The sequence below is a fragment of the Motacilla alba genome, chromosome 2 (genome assembly GCF_015832195.1).
Source record: "Motacilla alba alba isolate MOTALB_02 chromosome 2, Motacilla_alba_V1.0_pri, whole genome shotgun sequence".
Classification (NCBI taxonomy): Eukaryota; Metazoa; Chordata; class Aves; order Passeriformes; family Motacillidae; genus Motacilla; species Motacilla alba.
In genome coordinates, this window is record NC_052017.1 from 149,729,290 (window position 1) to 149,749,593 (window position 20,304).

Genomic DNA, 20,304 nt, shown 5'->3' on the forward strand with positions numbered 1-20,304 from the left:
GTGGAGGCTTCACACTGTTGCCCTTCCATTTAATCCCAGACCAAACTGGAAGCTGGTGTAGCCCCTGAGAGGAAAACTGAATGAGCTCTGTGTGTGTGGAATATTTATCCCCCCTGACAGCTTATTTGCAACCAGGAAGCATCAAAGGAACCAAAGACTTGGAGACAAGCACAGCCGTATTTGCATCAAAATACCCAGCCACCCCCACCAGGCATCCTGATGAAAATTTAAAGCTCTCCGGGTGTCTGGGATGCCCTAAACCCTCATTTTTAAGGCTGCAATAAGCACTGAGTGGCTTCCACGTGGAGTATAAATCTCACTTTATATAAGGGAGATTTTGGATGTATATTGGAATGTTAGCTTGGGACTGACTCAGACAGCAGAGATCTTCCTTCCTAATCACTCCCATCACTTTGACTCCTTCTTTACCTCCACAATTGCTACCAAAAAAAGAAAAAACCCCATTGTTGGAAAACCATGCTGCAAGTTTGTTTCTCCCTTTCAAAGCCTGACCTTTGCCTGGCAGACTGCAGGCTCCACCACGCAATTTCTTCCCCTTTTTCCTCCTAAATACACAGAGTTACCCAGCTTTGAATTCTTGTAGCTGAGAGTTCTTCACATTAAAGCAGGGTAGTGGTTATTTTCAAGCTGCTTTGTACTACACAGGAAATATTTTTTCTGTGCAGATCTGTGTTCTCAGGGTTTAACGTCTCCAATGCTGCTGCTCCCTGGGAGTTAATTGCTAAAGAAATTTCAGGGTTTGGGCTGGACGTTGAGAGGGGTCTGTGGTTTTGTAGGCTTTTTAAAAAGACAAGGTTTTGCTTCTCCTACTCTTTGATAGCACTGGAAGTGGTGTTTCTGCTTCCCCCTCAGCAGGAATCCTTTGAACCAGCTCCATTAGAGAAGCTGGAATCACATCCATATTCCTCTTTTCCTGCCAGCATCTGGCTCGGCATTCATTTTAAACAGCAGCTCTCTGCTTGTGCTGAGGTCAGCGCTGGACAGAGCTCGGCAAATTCCTTGGATTTTCTCCTTCTTGTTGATGAGCTCCCTGCCACATTCAGCTCCCTGCAGCTGGAATGGCTTTTGCTTTGGCTCCTGTCCTGCAGCTCCCATGCAGGATCTGGACTCAGTTTATAATTCATAGAATCACAGAATGGTTTGGATTGGAAGGAACATTAAAGATCATCTCATTCCAACCCCCTGCCATGGGCAGGGACACCTTCCACTATCCCAGGTTGCTCCAAGCTCTGTCCATTCTGGCCTTGGACACTCCCAGGGATGGGACAGCCAGAGCTTGTCTGGGAAAAAACACAACTCCCAAATCCCATCCCAAATCTCTGTTGATCCTGAAAAGTGCCTGCTCCAAATCCTATTTTAAAAAGCTATAAAGGTTTTTTTTCTGCCTAACTTCTCCTTATTTCCTTCTGAACAGTGCTTCTGTCTTGATTCCTCACTTTCTGTTCTCAAAATGAGATTTTTCTTAGCTTTTCTCTTTGGGCATCTGGAGATTTGCCCAATCCACCAGCACTGGCTTTGGCAACCTCATGGAGTTTGGAGAAAAATGGACCATGAAGTCACAGCAAAAGGGCAAAGGGTTTCAAGATGAGAGAGGGCAGATTTAGATTGGATAGTAGGAAATTCTTCCCTGGGTGGGTGGTGAGGCCCTGGCACAGGTTGCCCAGAGAAGCTGTGGCAGCTCCTTGCCTGGAAGTGTCCAAGGCCAGGCTGGACAGAGCTTGGAGGAGCCTGGGATAGTGGAAGATGTCCCTGGCCATGACAGGGGCATGGAATGAGGTGATCTCAATGTCCCTTCCAACCCAATCCATTCCCTGATTCTATAATTCTATGTATTTTTTAATACTGATGGATATTTGAGCTCATCCCCAGGCAGGGCTGTGTCTCCCTGGTGTGCTCTGCTACAGGAATTGGAACATTGGGAATCTGCTGGCTGCGTGTCCCTCTGCAAGGGAAGCTCCACTTTGGGAAGGGTGTCTTTGTGTCACATCTCTAATCCTCTCTGCACTGCTTAAAGGCAAATTTCAACAGATCAATTAGCGAAGCTTTTATAGGGAGGAGCTCTGCATAAAGTCTGATAATTACCGCAATAAATTCTGTTATGAAAATGACGTCAAATCTTAATTCAGTCAGCCATAAACCATCTGCCAGCTCCCAGGTATCAAAATACACCATCAATCAGAAGTTCACCTCTTCCTGCAGATCATCCAGCACCTTTTGTCCCAACAATTAGGGGACAAAATTTGCCCCAGAGAAATCTGTTCCCTCTATCCTCTGCTCCAGCAGCAGGCAGTGCCACCAGCACATTGAAACTCCTGGGTTTTTATACTCTGAAGTATGAATAATTCTTTATAGAGTCTAAATAAAAGACTCTATGAAAAATTATGCTTTGGGTGCTCTTGATCCTCTCCTGGATCCCCAGTTGCCCCCATGAGGCAGCTCTGAGAGTTTTCAGCATTTTAGAGAATTTAGTCGTCCAGACGGGCTCTTCACAAACCATAAGCATTGTCCCAAAAAAAGGTTGGGATTGGACCAGCAGGATTAACAGCAAGGATGCTCTGGAAAACAGCCTATTCCTCATGCTGGTGGTACCACAGGTGTTCTGTGCAGCCTTCAGGCTTTTCTGGAGTCAATAAAGGACTTCCTTGATCCAGAGTCTGCTCTCCTTCAGCTGTTTGGCCTCACTAGAATTTGTCTCACAGCCACCCCTTCCGGATGGAGGAACTTCAGGGAATACAGAAGCAGAAGACATTTTTATAGCCCAGCAAATGTTGGGTATTTTAAGTTTCCTAACTGATCTCCAAGTTAAAACTACAAATTATTTTTACTTTTTTTTTCCAATTTAATTTAATGAAATTCTGAACAAAGCCAGCCACTTCCTTTTATTTTGCTTTTCTACTAAATGAAAAGGAAAAAAAAAAGCATAATCTTTGTAGTTCAGTAGCATAAAATGAAAGAACTGCAGCTCCTTGTTTCTGAGAAGGAAAGTAAAATTTATCATTCTCTAAAGAAACAAGACACCTTTCCCATTTTCTAATCACTTTTCATCGACATTGATCTGAAGATGGATTAGACGAGCGTGAGCCACATTTATCCTTCAAATTCCCTGCTCTGTGCTCTGAATAACTTCATCCTGGTCCTGCAGTCATCAGTGTCGTGGGGAGAGACCATTTGGGTCATGAAATATCCTTCGAGTTGGCACCAGAGGCAAGGAGAACAGCATGGGAGGGAGTTCCAGGGGAGTTATCACCGAGTGCTCAGCATTAGGCCCTGAGTTGCTCCTTGGGTTATTCAGGGTAACCATAAAAACTGGCTGTTAAAAAATAAAAATTAACAAAAAAATCCGAAGAAAAGCCCCACAAAACAAACACAGGGAGGTGCAGCTTGAGCAGCCTGAGCAGTTCGCAGGCTTTGGCGGAAGTGGGAAATCCAAGCTGTGCCTCAGAGCAGACTCTTGGGCTGTATTTATGCACTGCAGGGATGCTGCTCTTCAGGAAAATAGTTGGGACACCGGAGCTTGGGATGAAGCCAGTCTGAACTCCTAGGGGCAGCATTGGAAAGTGTGGAGGGTGAGGGAGGAGATTCTGCCCCTCAAACCTGCTCTGGTCAGACCCCACCTGGAACCTTTTGTCCAGTTATGGAGTCTCAGCACAGGAAGGATGTGGAGCACCGAGATGATCAGAGGGATGGAGCAGCTCTGGTGTGAGGAAAAGCTGAGAGAATTGGAATTGTCCAGCCTGGGGAAGAGAAGGCTCCAGGGAAACCTTAGACCCCCTTCCAGTGCCTGAAGGGGCTCCAGAAGAGCTGAAGAGGGACTTGGGAAATGGATGGAGTGACAAGACAAGAGGAAATGGCTTTAAATTGACAGAGGTCAGGGTTAGATGGGATATTGGGAAGAAATTCTTTCCTGTGAGGGTGCTGAGGCCCTGGGACAGGTTGCCCAGAGAAGCTGTGGCTGCCCCATCCCTGGAAGTGTCCAAGGTCAGAATGGACAGAGCTTGGAGCAACCTGGGATAGTGGAAGGTGTCCCTGCCCATGGCAGGGGCTGGCATGAGATGATTTTGAAGGTCCCTTCCAACCTAAATCACTCTGTGATTTTGTGATGATTCCCTGAAGGCCCAGGGTAGGGATCCACTACCATCACCTTTCCATTCCCACCACAAATCCAGTACAGGTGACTCTGCAGTCTGCCAGGACCAGCTCCAGCAGAAGGATGTGTTATCTCAATGCACTTTGCCTTTGTCCTTGCCAGCGATTTGGGTTTTTTTTTTGGCACTGCACCCTAAACACCTTTTATCCCAAATCCTCTCCCTCCACCTTAAAAGTCTGCAGCTAAAATGAAAGGGCTGAATGAAGGAGACCCAATGCCATCAGGATGATGAACACCTCGACTCTGGAGCTGGTTTTACCCCAGCTCTGAGTGTGGGTGCTCCCTCCTTTCCCATCCCTTTTTTTTCCTCCACAATCCTGGCACCAGGCAGGGATTGATAAACATTTCCCTCCTTCCCAGAAGCTCCTGGGCTGTGTCAGGCCAGAGTGATGGCTCTGTCCCTGGCTCCTGGTGCTTTCAGCCCCTGTCTGGGGCCAGCCCTGGCTGTCTCAGAGGCACTGAGCCAGCTCCAGTGCCTTTTCCAGCCAGATTACACATCCCTCTCTCCAGGATTTCTCTTTCTTTTCTGTGCATAGCTCAGTTTTCCCTCCCGTCTGCAAGGATTGCAAAGACCCCACAGTGAAGCTGCAGGGAAATGCCAGGGTTGGGGCATGAGCCCAGTGCCTGTTTCTCTGTGCTGCTCAACTGGCCAAGACCCCATAAAAACTTTTTTCCATATGGAGGGAAAGAAAAGGGGAGCTGTTCCCAGGAGCCTGCTACCAATTCCCAGGGTGTCCTGTGCCAAGAGGAGATTTTCTTTTGTCTCCCAGCATCCTTCCCAGAGCTCAGCCAGGCTGATTAACCTGCTCAGAGATCCCAGTGCGTATGGAGTCCTCCTGCAGCCACCCCTGAGCCAGCACTTCCCTCACAGCCTCACCAGAGAAGCCTGATCCTTTCTTGAGAAATTGAGAACTAAAAGCAAGTCTCCCTTCTTCATTTCCTCATTTCCAGCATCCTTTTTCATCTTCTAACTGTGAATAAACACCTTTGGAGTCACTAAGCCCACCACATTCACAGATAGATATCACACTGATAAGGAGGATGGAAATCACCATGTGGGGTCAGACCCAAGGGCAGTTTCTGCCTCCTCTCCATGAAAGACTGAAAAGGAGCTTGGAAAAATAAAAAGGGCCAGCCTGTGGTGGTGCATCTTCAAAAAGACCCCCAAAACTGCAGGGATATGTGCTCAGAGACCCTTTGATGCAGAGTGGTGCCACTTCACTGGATAGCACTGAATGGGTGCTGGTTTTGTGTGCTTCCATGTGCTTTTCATGAGTTTGGAAGTTTTCAGGATGGACAGAGAGCTGTGGAAAAGTGGCCTGGAGGTTGACTGGGCACTGTGGGCAGGCCCAGCACTTGGGGTTCACTTCTTGGTGCTCTGGAGTTCCTTTGTTGGAAGGGATTATCCCAATCCCCACCATCAGTGGTCCATTCCTATCATCCACAAGCCTCTCAAAGCTTCACAGACCTCTTTTACATCCAACCATAATCTCTTCTAGGGCCTGAAGGTGGGAGTTTGCAATCTTTCCTCCCACAGGACATTCTCTATAACTTTATCCATGGCTGGCAACTGGCCACATTTATCATTTTCCCTTTATCCTTCTCTCAGGAAGCCCAAGGAGTGCCCAGAATATTCAAGATGCAGGTGCAGAATGGAGCTGTTCACTGCCAGAATAATCTTTCTTGTTTCATTCTCTCTTAATTTCTTATTTTTTCTCTTCTCAACATCTCACAACATTTAATGTCTGGGGTTTGAATAATTACTGTCACCCTTAGGTGGTGTTCGCCAGTGACAGCGCTGGTCAGAGGCCACTGCTGTAGGTCTGAGCTCATCATTTTTGTATTTTGTCAGGTTTTGGTTTTTGGGTTTTTTTTCCTTCAATTTCTGTTCCCTCCCTGGCTTTGCATCTCCTCTTGCTCACTAGCCCCTGACAGGGAGGGCTCTGAGGTTTGCTGATCACGTTCAGGGTGCATGATCAGATCTGGGAGCATCCTCCCAGCATGAAGGAGAGGCTGAAGGTCAGGAGTGTGGCAGATGGAGAGAGACTGCTAAAACAGGGATTGGCTGCAAACAGAACCTGATGCTGAAGGTGGCCATAAATAATGCCATCAAAAAGGGCTCTTGTTTGAGGGGAAAAACTGCATTATTTATGAACTCCATGCATAAGATCACTTGTGCTGCTCTCTAATACAGCTGTGGACATCAGCAGCTTTGAAACTTGTGGCAGTACAGCAGTGGTGTCTTGACCAAGGTTGTTGTTCTTCACCTTTTGGGAAACTTAATTTCATTCCAATTTTTGCTCTATTTGTGCTTTTTTCTCTGTGTTCCTTCCTGCTGTATCTTTTCAGGCAGGCTGATGTCTCCAAAAAACACTAGGTGGAAATTTCCCTTCAGGAAACTCCCAGCTCATTTCATCAAGACACACAAAAGAGTTAAAAAGGTTCCAATTTTAGTTGCAGTGGTTCTAAACTAAGTTCCAAAAAAGATAATGGAATAAATCACAGATTTTATCACTTTTTCTGTCATATTAGTATTAATCACTGTCGTGTTATATCATGGAATAAAGTAAGAATAACACCAGCAGCATAAGGAAAGCTCTGTATTGTAGAGTTTAATGAAAACCTCAGCTACAGATTTCAAGAAATTGAGAATTTAGTGTTTTACATTCTTTTGAGCAATACTTTTACACAACCTGATTAAAAAAAAAAAAAAAACAAAACCAAGAATTCTCTTTAATAAGACTTAAAAACATATTTTTCTCCCTTTGAATGAAAATATTTTCAGAATGCTTTCACTTCACTTGGAGATGTTTACCTGGATTGTGCCTTCCCCACCTTCTAACCACCAAAAAGTCTCACCCGGAGCCTTCCTCCTGGGAGTAGTGAGGTGCAGGACCAACTTCAAGTACATTTTATTTTTACATTAAAGTTTGGACGAGCAGAACTCCTGGCTTGGGTGATCCAATGAAAGCTGCCCCTGCAGGGATAATTCCACAGCTGCTTTCTGGTCACCACTGTCTTGTGGAGCTGGGACAAACAGCCTGACAAAAACATCTTAGGGAAGGACAAACTGAGGAGCTGAGGCTGCTGGATGAGCCTGCAGCAGATGGGGATGGAAGTTTCCTACAGAGCTGCAACGCTTTCAGCAGCATCCTGGAGTGATCCCACAGCTTTTTGTGGCTTCACGTCCCCTCAGCCATTACATTTTTTGACAGTCTAGAGCTGTGAGACGTCCTGGTGGTGTCCCCTGCACATCTGGCTCCTCACCTCTCCAGGCTTTCCCCTCCTTGTTGTCATCCTCCACCAGCCACTGTCCTCCCACCCTTCCCACTTCTCCTTTGGGAGGTGGCTCAAAGGGACTCTGTCATGTCCAAGGAAGCCTTTTCTTGCTCAGTGCTGCAGTTTTTTTGTGGAGATAATGAACTGTGAAAAGCATCACTGGTGTTTGGAGAAGTTGCTTGAGTGGAACAACTAATTTAAAACCTTTCCTTTCTCTACCCACTGAGGAACACACCCATTTTCCAAACCCTCAGCCCTCCCCAGAGCCTTGTCTTGGTGCATGTCAGCAAAAACAGGGAAAGATTTTTCTGGATCAATATCCATGATGGGGTGCTGGGGGGACACTGAGTCAACAAAGCCTCCAGGGCGTGGTATGGAGTTGGTGGAAATGTTTTCAGCCTCCGAGCTGAGCTCCAGCTCCTTAAGCAGCACAGATTTGGTTCCCTGGTGGAGCAGGGAGCAGTTTTTTCTGCAATTAAAGTGTCTACAAATAGCTGTGCATCAAATGCAATGGGTGTTCAGGAAGACCTCGTTGTAATCTGGATTTCATACTTGGGTTAGGTTGGAAGAGACCTTAAAGATCTTATAGTTCTTGATAGTTTCTTGTAGTTCTTTAAGATCTTAATAGTTCTTTAAGATAGATCATATAGATCTTATAGGATCTTAAATCCTATAGTTCCTGTAGTTTCACTTATAATTCCACCCCCTGCCATGGGCAGGGACACCTTGCACTATCCCAGGGTGCTCCAAACCCTGTCCAACCTGGCCTTGGACACTTCCAGGGATGGGCCAGCCACAGCTTCTCTGGGAATTCCATTCCAGGGCCTTACCACCCTCCCAGGGAAGAATTTCTTCCCAATATTTCATCTAAATCTTCCTTCCTTCATCTTAAAACCGTCACCCCTTGTCCTGTCACTACATCTGTGGAAGTAGAAAAAGATCTGATGTTCTCAAAACCACACTCAGTTTTTTTCAGCAGCAAAAACCTCAGCTGAAGGCTGAAATATCCAGTCATTAAGTGATGGAGGTGGCAGTGGAAAGAAAAACAACATTTTCTTCCTGAAAATAGACAGTTTGTTTGCTAAGTTCCATTTTCATTGATACCACACTTTTATTTTGGATGACAAGCTGCACAGAAAAAAACGATTTGTTGATACAAGAGGAGGTAAAATCATGGTATTTCTTGCATTTTGCACTAACTTTTGCCTCTCTCTCTCTCCTTTCTTACATTTCCCTCCTCCTGCAGCAAGAAAAACAGCAGACACCAAACAAGAGACCCTGGGAAGGCATCAGGAAAGTCCAGTCCCCGCCATCATGGGTTAAAAAGGACATCGAACCTGTGGCACAGTCTCCCCTAGAACTAAAAACTGTAGAGTGGGAGAAAACAGGGGCCACCATCCCCTTGGTGGGACAAGACATTATTGACCTTCAGACAGAGGTCTGAGCAGAAAGGGAAGAAAAAGGACTTTTTTTTTTTTCCGGAAAACAAACGAAACAAACAAAACCACGTTTTAAAGAAATGATTAAATTAAATCGGAACCGAGCGAGAGAAGTGTTTGGTTTCTTTTGAAACCTTTGGTAAGATGGAGTAACTTTTGTATTGTTCTCAGCAGAGAGGGGGAATATTACTTTATAGAGTATAGTAGCTGTAGGTTCAGGACAACATGAGCTTTCCCAGGCAGGACTGGAGGAGTGAGCCTGGAAGAGAGCGAGGAGGAAGAGGAGGAGGAGGAGGGTGGGGAGGGGCTGCAGGGGACAAGCCCTGCCAAGATGCTCTCGGGTCGCTGCAGCACACAAGGAGCCCTCCTGCTCTGCCACGGGGAGGTGTGGAAGGATGCCCAGCAGCCACCACAGAGGGCCCAGAAGATCAGGGTTGTTTGGGGACACCGAGAGGGGACGCCTGCGGGAGCCTCGCTGGGATGTGGCCTGGCTGGGGCAGACCCAGCGTGGAGGGACATCCCTCTCTCCCCCGCCTCTCCCTCGCCAGCTCCTCCAAGAAGGAAGGAGATGGGACACGCCAAGAAGTGGCCACGAGGACATTGCCACTCCTGGGTGTCACGCCACGACCTGACATTGGCGCATGGTCGCAGAGGTCCCCGCGGAGGGGGACATGGTGGCTTCACCCATAGCTGGGGTGGAAGGGAGAGGTGGGGCTTCCTCCTCTCATCCCTCCCCGGCGGAGGAAAGGACAAGCTCCAAATCTCCAAATCCTGCTCGCCCCATCTCCAGGGAGAGGGTGGAAGGTGGTAGTCAACAAGACCAACAAGAAGAATGTAGGTCATGTCATTGACTGTTAAATAGATAAACTCAGCACGGGCCTTGCAAAGGTCCTCTTGGCCTCATCCTTTTTTTTTTCTTTTTTTTTTTTTTTTGGTTCCGTTATTTGTCCTTGCTTTCGGACTCAAATTTATTCCAAGCTTCCCCTCCCTGGAAGGCAGAGAGAGAAAAAGGGAAAGACAGATCTGCCGCTGTACCTGGAGATATTGGTAAACAGAGACGTTGCCTTAGGACATTGAGACAAACTGACAACATGAATAACGTCCACTTGGAAACAAACAGACAAAAAAAACAAACAAAATAATCTATTTTTTTCCTTCTTCTTTTCTTTTCTTCAATAAAAAGAGAACTTGAAACCCAAGACCTTTCTTTTCTTTGGCTCTTGTCATTTCGAATGCCTTTCTGTGCCGTAGGACTGCTCAGGCATGGGGTGAGGATGCCACCTGCTGAAGGTGGAAGGCAACTTGCTCCGTGGAAATTTTGGGATGGTGGGAATACACAGCCCCTTCACCGCTGGCTTGCAATGTTTTGTTTTGCTTTATTGGGTTTGGGTTTTGATTATTCTCTCCTCACTGGGTCTTCTCTGCCCTCCCAGCTGCCCGGAGCCAGCAGCAGGTTTGTGGTCCTGCAGGAAGGAAGAGGTGGAGCTGATCAGGAGAGCAGGACATTTCCCCTCATAAAATGCAGTCTTTTCATTTCATTATGAAAAAAAAAGAAGCTTAATTTTTTTTTTCATTTTACATTTATCAGGGTTATTTACAAAAAAAAAAAGAGATGTCTGCATTCCACCCCAAAAACTTGTGCAATATTTTTATCATTAAAAAATGTACCAGTGGCATTACAGACAGACTTTATTTTTTATTATTATTTTTGTCATTCCCAGCACTGTCTGTCTGATGTTTGGACCAACTCTCCCAGTTTTGGAAGTGGATGGAGTCAAACCTCTGGTTGTGAGTGGCCAGATTGTGCCAGACAGAAGCAAAGCTTGAACAGGGTCTCAATTATTACTGTGCTTGGGTCTCCTTTTAATTAAAAAATACCAAGCCTCACATTTTTAGGGAAAAATGACCAATGGGTACAAGATGCAAAGCAATCACTGCCCCCAGCTGTGCTTCCCCCATGGGGAGATGTTGCTCGATGTAACAGATCTCTGCTTTGACTTCCCTTTGGGCCACCTGGGTGATCTCCAAGGACAGTGGCATTTACCATGCCATTAACCATAGGATATGAAGGATGGAAAGGAAAACGTAAATAAATCCAAATAGTTAAAAAATAGGGAAAGTGGTCACTCATAAAACTGTGATATCATTGTTCAATATTAGCTTATTCATGAAACAGGAAAGCACAAAGGCCTCCCTCAGATGCTGGGTTGTATGATATTGTAATTATTATAATTACACATGATGAATTTTAGCATACAGGTATCTTTCTACTGTGTTTTAATTATTTTCTCTCTTTTTTTTTTCTTCCCTTCCCTTCTGCCCACCCGAGCCTGCCGTCTTCACTCCAACCTTCCCTGCTCACCCATTCACTGCAGCCGCCTTTGCAGGACATTAACGCTGTTATGTAATTACAGAGATAAATGTTTGTTTAAGAACTGTTGATATTCGACTTTCTCTGCTCAGCTCCTCCGGTTAATCCTGTTTTCCCATGTCCTGCCCTCCTTCCATGCCTTCACCTCCCTCCTCTCCGTGTTCGTCAACACTTTTTTTTTTTTTTTCCTCTGTACAGTTTTCAGAGCACAAAATGAATGTGTCTTATTTCTAATAAAAGAGGTGGAAACTCCAGCCCTGTCTGCTTTTTAAAAGCGCCCCTGCCTGCATCCCATGTGTGCCTTGCATCTCTCCTGGGGGCTGGGAAACCTCTCCTGGCCCCATAGTTGCCCCCTGGGCTCTCTACTCTTTCCAGAATCGTGACACGGGGCTGAATTTACCCACATTTCAGCTTTGTATCCTCTCCATCCCTCTAAAACTACATCTCCCTATAAAGTACAGTCGCAGGACATAAGGAATCCCCTTTTCTGTGCAGTGCAGCTTGTTTCTATTTAGGTTTCTCAAACCCACAGCCTGATGCCTCCTTCCCAATTTCGTGGGATGTGAAGGGCTGAGATTTAGCACAGATCTGACAGCATTTCTGCTACAGGACAGGAGTGTGGGGTTAAAGTTTCCAGCAGGGCCGTAGTAATTCTGATGCCATCCTGCCTACATCCCAGCAAAGACAATCACAGAATTCCAGAATGGTTTGGGTTGGAAAGGGACCTTAAAGATCATCTTGTACCACCCCCCTGCCATGGGCAGGGACACCTTCCACTATCCCAGGGTGCTCCAAGCCATGTCCATCGTGGCCTTGGATACTTCCAGGGGATGGAGCAGCCACAGCTTCTCTGGAAAACCTGTGCCAGTTCCTCACTTCACTCACAGGAAAGAATTGCTTCCCAATATTTAGTCTAAATCTACCCCGCTTCAGCTTAAAGCCATTCCCCTTGTCCAATCCCTCAGTACCCTTGTAGGAAGTACCTCTCCATTTTTTTCTTTTGTTGTCCCCCATCAGGTACTGGAAGATTCAGCCTCACCTGGATTTCCCTGGCACCTCCTGCACGAGGCACCTCGAAGCAGGGGCTCAGCTCAGTGCACAGAGGTTTGAGGATGTGACTTGCAAAATATGAAAAAAAATTACTTTAGGATTATAGGCAGGACTACAGGAAGCCTAAATCTTGGGAAAATGGGCTCCAGGACTGCTGCTCTCCAGAGCCTTCATCCAAAGCCATCACAGCCCAGTTGGTCCTCAGATGTAATGATTTATCTTGGCCTGGCTGAAATAATGTGGATGTCCTGAAAAATCTGGAATGACTGCAGACCCCTGGAGGCTCTTAGCCCAATTCCCCCTTCCCTGAGCCATGATCCAACATTTCTTCAACCAGCAGCACTCGATGGTGAGTCCCAGGCCTTCATCCTTCCTATGGAGGTGTTTCTCACCCTACATCTGCCACTCCATGATCCTTCAAGGACTTGGCAGTGCTGGGTTGGACCTGGTGATTTTATAAATATTTTCCAACCTGAAGAATTCAATGATTGTGTCGCATTAGGGAAGGGAATGGCATTTCACGAGGTGATGGGCTGGGAGAGCAGGAAAACCCAAACCTTGGATCACTGGCCTAGAGCTGGCTCAGGAGGTCCTGTTGCTTCCCATAAAAGGAGGCTGGCACGAGGGAGCACTTCTCCTCATTGGGGGACTGTAAATGAAAGCACTGCCAGAGGTGGTGGGTGCAGGAGGTCAGTGTGGTTTTGGTTTGCAGTGGTGGGGCTGCAAGGGAGGGTCACTGAATAGTTTAGTTTGGAAAGGGACTCCTGAGTTCCCCTTGAACTTTCCTGTGTCCCTGTGGTTCTGCCTTGAAGCCATCCCAGGCTCTAGTCCTGAGGCAAAGAGAACACCTGGGGACACCTCATTGCAGCCTCCCAGTACTTAAAGGATGGTTATAAAAATGAGTGAGAAGGACTTTTTACATGGGTGGATAGTGAAAGGACAAAGGGACTGGTTTTAGACTGAAAGAGGTGAGATTAAGAAGAGAAATTGGGAAGAAATTCTAACCCTGTGAGGGTGGTGAGGCCCTGGCACACCCAGAGAAGCTGTGGCTGCCCCATCCCTGGAAGTGTTCAAAGGTGGATGGGGCTTGAAGCAACCTGGGATAGTGGATAGTGTCCCATGGCGTGGGGGTTGAATGAGATGATCCCGAAGGTCCCTTCCAACCCAGCCCATTCTCTAACTCTAAATTCACCATCATCTCACATGGATGAAGCACAGCAATGCTGTGGAGGTGGATAAATTGTACATTGCGCATGCAAGAATTTGTATGTCTTGGTTGCTAAACTGGGAAAACATGGCTGTGCTGGAAAATTGTGAAGAGTCTGAAAATGGAAGAAAATGCAAAATCTGTTGCCTCGGCCACTCTGACAGATTCACTCGACTTCTTAACCAAACCAGGAGTAGTTTGGCCCAAAACCCAGAGGAGGCAAAGCCTGAGCCAAGAACTCCTCCAGGAAAACCACAGAGGAGCAGAGTGACACAGTGAGCATCGATGCACGTGAGCTTGGAACACTGATCAAAGCACGAGTAACAGGTGCCTTTTCCAAGGCTCATTTATCAGGGAACAGAGAAACTTGGGGGTACAAGTGATGTCTCAGGTTTTAGCTTTTATGTTTTTCAGATTCTGTACTGCTTTAGTGTGTACTTCTGAGCTTCATATTAGGGGATGGTGAACTCTCTTCAAAGAATAGGGAGACAGAACAATTCCTTCTCTAGCTGGGGACCAAGGACAACTGATCCATTTCTCAGGCCCAAGAGCAGAAACACTGGTGGACTGAAGAGAGGAAAACAAGAAGGATGGGACTTCATGGGCTAAAGCTGTAATTGGACAATCAACTCCAATATGCAAATGGACCAAAACTTATAAAAGTGTGAGACCCCGTGACAGGTCATCCATTTTGTGACCATTTTGGTTCATCTTGGGTGTAGACCTGGCTGGTCTCTTGTGCTGCCCAAGGTGTATCCATTGAGGGTTTGTCATAAATCCCTACTTTATTCTTCACCTCCTTCTAGTCTCTGTTCTAGGGCAGCCTTCACAAGGCATCAGTTTCTGGTGACCCAGATGGGACAGAAGGCATCTGGAAAGCCCCCTGGACCAGAGCCAGAGGAATGTCCAGCTCTTGCCCCTCTTGCAGTTTCATTCACACGTTTCCATTTCATTTACATGACTCTGAGCCTTTGGTCTATAAAGAGGACAGCCTAAGTGAGCTTTCTATGAACCACCATGGAAGTGATCTCCTCCCTGGATCTGGGACACCTCTCAAGGTTGCTCCTCAAGGTAAAGAGACCTTTTCCCAGTATTGGATCTTTGGATGAGTCCCATTTGAGTTGTCCCTGAATTCCAGCTGGACTGTGTGCCAGGAGAGTCTCCCCTGGAGCAAGGACACCTCTCAACATTTGAGTTTCCTTAGCTGAGAGATCCTTCCTTGGCCAAGGGGGAAAGACCTTTACTCATGGCAGATCCTCAGCGAGTTGCTGATATCAAGCTGAATTAATAATAATGTGATATTGCCAACCTGTGTACTCGGTATTAATTATTATAAACTTTGTGTGGATAATTCCACTGGATATAAACCATTACCCAAATCTGAGACTAAGGTTGGACCTAACTGCATCTTGGCTCCATCAGGAATTTAGACAGCAAGGGGGGGCCACTCTGAAATTTGTCACTCAATGGGAGGGTCTCCTTTATCCTGTTGTGTCTCACATCTCTCTGTAAATCCTTCTAGCTTGATTCCAACTCAATTTTCCTTTGTACATTTCTTCCATATATTATATAACAGTGAACCTTGCTTTTACAACATCACATTAACCCCTCTTTTGCTGATACATTTTACAGTGGTCCTCTCAGTGATCTGAATCACCCTTTCACTACAGCTGCCCACGTAGGAAAAGGCCCATGTGGAGCAAGAAAACATTCCAGGGAGATTTAGGACCAGCACAGGAGGTTTTTCTCTCCAGTCTGTCTGTTTTGTGACTCAAGGAGTGCTTGGGCTCACTATGCTCCTGCCTGTGTCCAAGACGAATCAGGGCCCAAGGTGAATATCTCTTCTTGAGCTCCTGTTGGGACAAGATCTAAACAGAGAAATAAAGAAAGAAAACTGTTGTTGGGTTTGTTTTTTTTTTTCTTCATAGCTTCCCCAAACCACTCGTAGCAGGAAGAAATCAGAGTCATCAAGGGATCCCTGTGGAAAACATTTGCAGGTGCTTGTTCACTGAGATCTATTTTCAGTCGTTTTCCAAAAAAGTCCCAGGGCAGTAATGTGCACCTTGCTCATCTCCTGTGTCCCAGAAAGCACAAACAAAAAAGAGAATTGGCAGATTAGGTAGGAATAACATGGCCTCTGAAGAGGCCATCAGCCACCACAACAGCCAGAGGAGCTGTAGCAACTTAGCAGATAAAGTCCCAAAAGCACACTCCTGAATGAAGTCCCCACTATCCCCCTGCTTCACGGATGTTTGTTTCTTTGAAAAGCCACATTTCCTGGCTCCTGAGGAGGTTGAGTCCTTTGAACTTCTAAATTGGGACAGAAAGGACAGATGTTGGATTTTGGAGGAGAGGAGAGGACAGATGGTCCTGATGATCAGCTCTGGATGCTCAGGGAGATCTTCCAGTGCCTAAAGGGGCTCCAAGAGAGCTGGAGAGGGAATTAGGACAAAGGCCTGGAGTGACAAGACATGGGGGAATGGTTTTAAACTGAAGAAGGGCAGAGCTAGATGGGATATTGGGAAGAAATTCCTCCCTGTGAGGACAGTGAGGCCCTGGCACAGGTTGCCCAGAGAATTTGTAGATGTCCCATCCCTGGAAATGTCCAAGACCGGGTTGGATGGGGCTTGGATTGACCTGGGATAGTGGAAGGTGTCCCTGCCCATGGAAGAGAGTTGGAAGGAGATGATTTTTAAGGTCCCTTCCAATGCAAACAATTCCATGGTTCAGCGGTGATTTATGATTTATGCAGCAGGATGGGGGCTGATACTTTTTCTCCTCTCTAATGGAAAATGCCAGCTTCAAAGGCACAGAAATTCAAAATTAAAATACAACACTTCATAGCAGCACTTTGACAAGTGACCTCTGCAAAGGTGTGGCAACGACCAAAGAAAATTATGCAAATATTGGGAATGATTTGAAAGCAGGAGAGAAAGAAGGAGGCAAATTCTGCAGGAAGTGAGGGAAGTGCAGGGGAGTTTCTGTTCAGGAGAAATAAGTAAATGAAAAGAGAAGCTGTTCTTTCCTGCTCTGTGTGGGTTGAGGGTTTTCAGGGGATGGACAATCAAAGAATTGCTTAATGGATACCAGGAGTTTCTTGGCTTTGATCAATTGTCTGAAATAATTGGCAGCTTTTTTCACATTATCTCATGCGTGTACCCATTATTCATATTGTATCTTGAGCTTTGAGGCTTCAGCCAGCACAGCTTTCCTTCACTCGTGGGTGTTTTGCATTTCCATGGGGAATAAGAGGCCATGTCCTCTTCAAAGGGTTGGCAACCTGCTGGAAATACAGGAGCACAGAGGAAAGGCAGAGGAGCTTGACTTGAACACAGAAAATTCAGTCTCAGAGGGAAGGACTAAATGCTGACCATCTGCTTCCTCCAGAGAAACCCCTTCAGGCCAAGCCCTGCTACCCTTGAGGTGTAAAATCCTCTCAGCCACTTTTGCTGAATTTTCTGGAAAAGGATGAAGGCAAGGAAGGAATTGCTGGGTCTCATTCACTGCCCATGGATTAAACTCCCTTCTGACCTAAGATCAGAGAATTATAGAATCTAAAATGGCCTGCGCTGGAAGAGACCTCAAAGATCATCCAACTCCCCCTGCCATGGACAGGGATTCCTGAGATGTGGAAAGGTTGGATTTCAGAGCTGGCACCTTTTGTTAGTTATCAAAGTAAAGTGTTTTAAAAGATTGGCCTCGTTGATGCTCTCACTGCAAATCAGCCTGGTGTACAAAGGCTCATCCCTGTTAAGTGTCAGACAAGTCTTCAAACCCGTTGTAAGAATTAGTAAAAACAAAAGGAAATGGAAAATGGATCACACAGGACCGACAGTCAAAGAGTTCTTGTCCTTAGTATTTAATTATCTTAATTAAATAAAGCAGCTGGTTTCCCTGAGATTGGATCTGTGATCAGAATATTTTGTCTGTTTTCAGCAAAACATCTCATTGTGGTGTTAGTGGAGAAAATGGGAATTCATGTGCATGATGGATAAAGAAAAAGTGCTAGAGGGTTAAAAAGCTGAGATAGGAGTAGGACACAAATCAATATAAATGCTTCTCTGTTAACCTGAAGATTTATTTGATATTTTATTTTTTATTTGAAGCCTTGGAACAAAAAAAAATAAAAGTTGCTTGCCAATAAAAGATTTGGAGGCAAAACTCTGAAGGACACTGTCAATACAGAGAAGGATTGAGACATCATCCGAGGAGAAGCAGATTCCTGGTGAGAGCAGGGAGAGGAACGAATCAGAATTCCACAGAACAAAGTGCAGGGAGCTGCTGCTGCAGCCTGGGAGGCTCAACAGATGGGAGAGAAAAGGGAGAGAGGCTTGGATGCATCCAGGCCAATCCCCAGCCATGAAAAAAATAAAATGTCAAGCTTGGGGTGTACCAGGAAAGGCCTTTTCAGTAGCAGCAAAGGAGATGAGATGATATTTTGCAATAAAGTGGTGAAATTCATTTGGAACACTGAGTGTGTCCAGGAACTGAGGGGTCCTGGGGTTACCTCAAGTCCTGATGTCTCCTTGATGGTGAGACCAGCAGAACTATGGACGGAAAAGAGGGATTCCACTGGGAAGGAATATTTGGAACAGAGACCCCATGGTCAGGCTTAGAGAGTCTGGCTCCTTTAGTAATTTTAAGGCATGTCAAGAGGTTCATAGCTGAACCTGAAGGGATCCTTTAACCTGAAGGATGCTGATGTTGAAAGAGCCCCTGATTATAAAGACAGAAGGGAAAAAAATCAAGATAGGAAGCTAGGATGTGATTCCTAACTGAAAGTGTAGTAATCCTGACCTGAGGGAAAGCTGGGGAGACAAAAACAAGAGAAAATGGCTCAAGAGAAAATTTGGAGAATTTGTTGATTCAACAAAAGGGTGGTAGAGACAGCCAACTCAATGGGCTGATGGTGTTCCTCCTGTTCCAGATCCATGTTCCCAAGTCTGGAAATCAGTGGGGGGGGATCGTGTATTCCTAGTAGGAATATACAGACATGGACAGCCCGGAGAGCAGAGCCTTTCCCAGGACCCCCTCAACACACACAGCACTCACATAACCACAGACAGCACGGATGGCTCCATCCTCTTCTTCACAGCCAGACAGAATTGAAACAATAGAAATATCCACACCCAAAATGTGCCTCTCCAGCAGCTGGGCTTGGTCTATCCAGAATTTGCCCCCAATTTGGCATCAGGTTCCTTGAGCTCCCGAGGGTGGTGGCCCCAATCTAGCAGGTGGCCCCAGATCTCCCACCCTGCTTCCAGCCAGCCTGATTTGCCTCAGACTGCATTAACACAGGTTCAAGATAGAAATAATGATGCAAATCAGCATTGAAAATCATTAGGAATGACTTCCCATAAAGGGACAGGGCACTGGGACATCAGAGGCCGGGCTGGAACGTGGCAACCCTGACCTGCAGCCTGGGAGATGTGATTGTCTTTTGTTATTGATATCCATTGCTGTTAATGCAGGATTTCTTAAAGTTTCTGTGTTCAAAAGAGAAAAAGTCACCCAAAAAACATCTTTAGAGCCAGTGGGTCCAGCCCAGACTCAGCAGTGGGTTTATCCTGTCTGTAGCTCATACTGGGGAATCCTTTGAGTGCCATAAACCACAAAAGCTGGCAGCAAGAAAGAATCCTGGGCAAAAATATATTGGAAAGAAAATCTTGTCCAAAGATGGGGTTGCCTTTAAAGGTAGACGTGCATGACTGCTCTGTAACTTCCCCTTTTTTTGGTATTGATTGCTGGAAACTTGTCTAGGAATCCTGGAGTGTTAAGGACTGGTGTTAATTACTCCAAATAACAACCTGTGCATACCAAACAATGCTGTTTTCACTGGCCTGTGGAAAGCCAGTGATTGTCAGAGGTTTGGCAAGGGAGGGACTTTCTGTTCAAATAACTGAGCCTTTGTGTCCTCAGCAGAGAACCCAGAGGAGAAGACCCCAATTCATGTTCTTTTCTGCTTATCTGAATTCATAATCCTGGAGCAGCACCGGGTAGTGAGAGGTTCCAGTTTCAGTCCCCAGGTTGGAATTACCTCTCTGCCACTTAGAAACCACATCCAAACTTCTGCTCTGAATTTCTGTCTTTATAATCAAAGACTTTTACGCCATCAGCATCCTTCAGGTTAAGGATTTCTGTTTTCTTTTGCTGTTCCCTTCCTCCCTTCAAAATCTGTCCCTGGGAACAGAAGGGATCAAAATATCTTATTTTAACTTGGCATCGAATTAAACACAATTCTAATTCTGCTTAGAAAAGAGACTTCTTGATCTTTCAAAGCTTTTAGAGACATCTTCCCTTTGGGAGATCAGGATTTTTTTTTTTTTTTTTTTTTTTTTACTTTTGTTCCTTTAGGAGTCTTCCAGCAGGAGACAGGAAATAACCCAGGACCTTCATAATTCCATTTGATCCCCATCCTGGATATGGGAAGGCTCCTAGCAGACTTGCCCTGTCCAGGTGTTCACAGACTCTTTCAAAACTGAAAACAGGATGTAAGTGGTGCCATTTCCTTGTCTTTCCAAGAAGAGATCTGAAGAAGGAAATTGGGGAACAGCAGAGAGGAAAAGAAGAAGGGAACTTTCTTCTCCTTTCCCAGGCTTGACTAATTATAAAACTTCTTGGAAAGGCTCCTCCTGAGCAGGTGAGGGGCTGAGATGAAACAGCAACTTAATCCATGGGGATGAACTCCATCAATGATCCAATTATTTAGGATTTGATGTCTTTTGTGTCTCCGAGCCGGGCAATTCCCAGCCCTGTGTGTGGAGATGGACAGCATTTCACACCGGTGAAT

The 20,304-nt window shown here is 45.9% G+C and overlaps 1 protein-coding gene across 9 annotated transcripts in view; it reads left to right on the top strand.

Moving 5' to 3' along the window:
* Nucleotides 1-10,080, top strand: part of ADGRB1 (adhesion G protein-coupled receptor B1) — a 280,607-nt gene extending 270,527 nt beyond the window's left edge. For 5 of the 9 annotated variants that reach the window (XM_038127278.1, XM_038127277.1, XM_038127280.1 and 2 more), the window contains one exon: nt 8,694-10,080. In XM_038127278.1, the coding sequence (XP_037983206.1) occupies nt 8,694-8,891 (198 nt within the window). In that variant the 3' untranslated portion in view covers nt 8,892-10,080. The remainder of the gene's footprint in view (nt 1-8,693) is intronic. The other 4 variants (XM_038127279.1, XM_038127283.1, XM_038127286.1 and 1 more) reach the window with 1 other exon arrangement.
* Nucleotides 10,081-20,304: the final 10,224 nt, after the last annotated feature.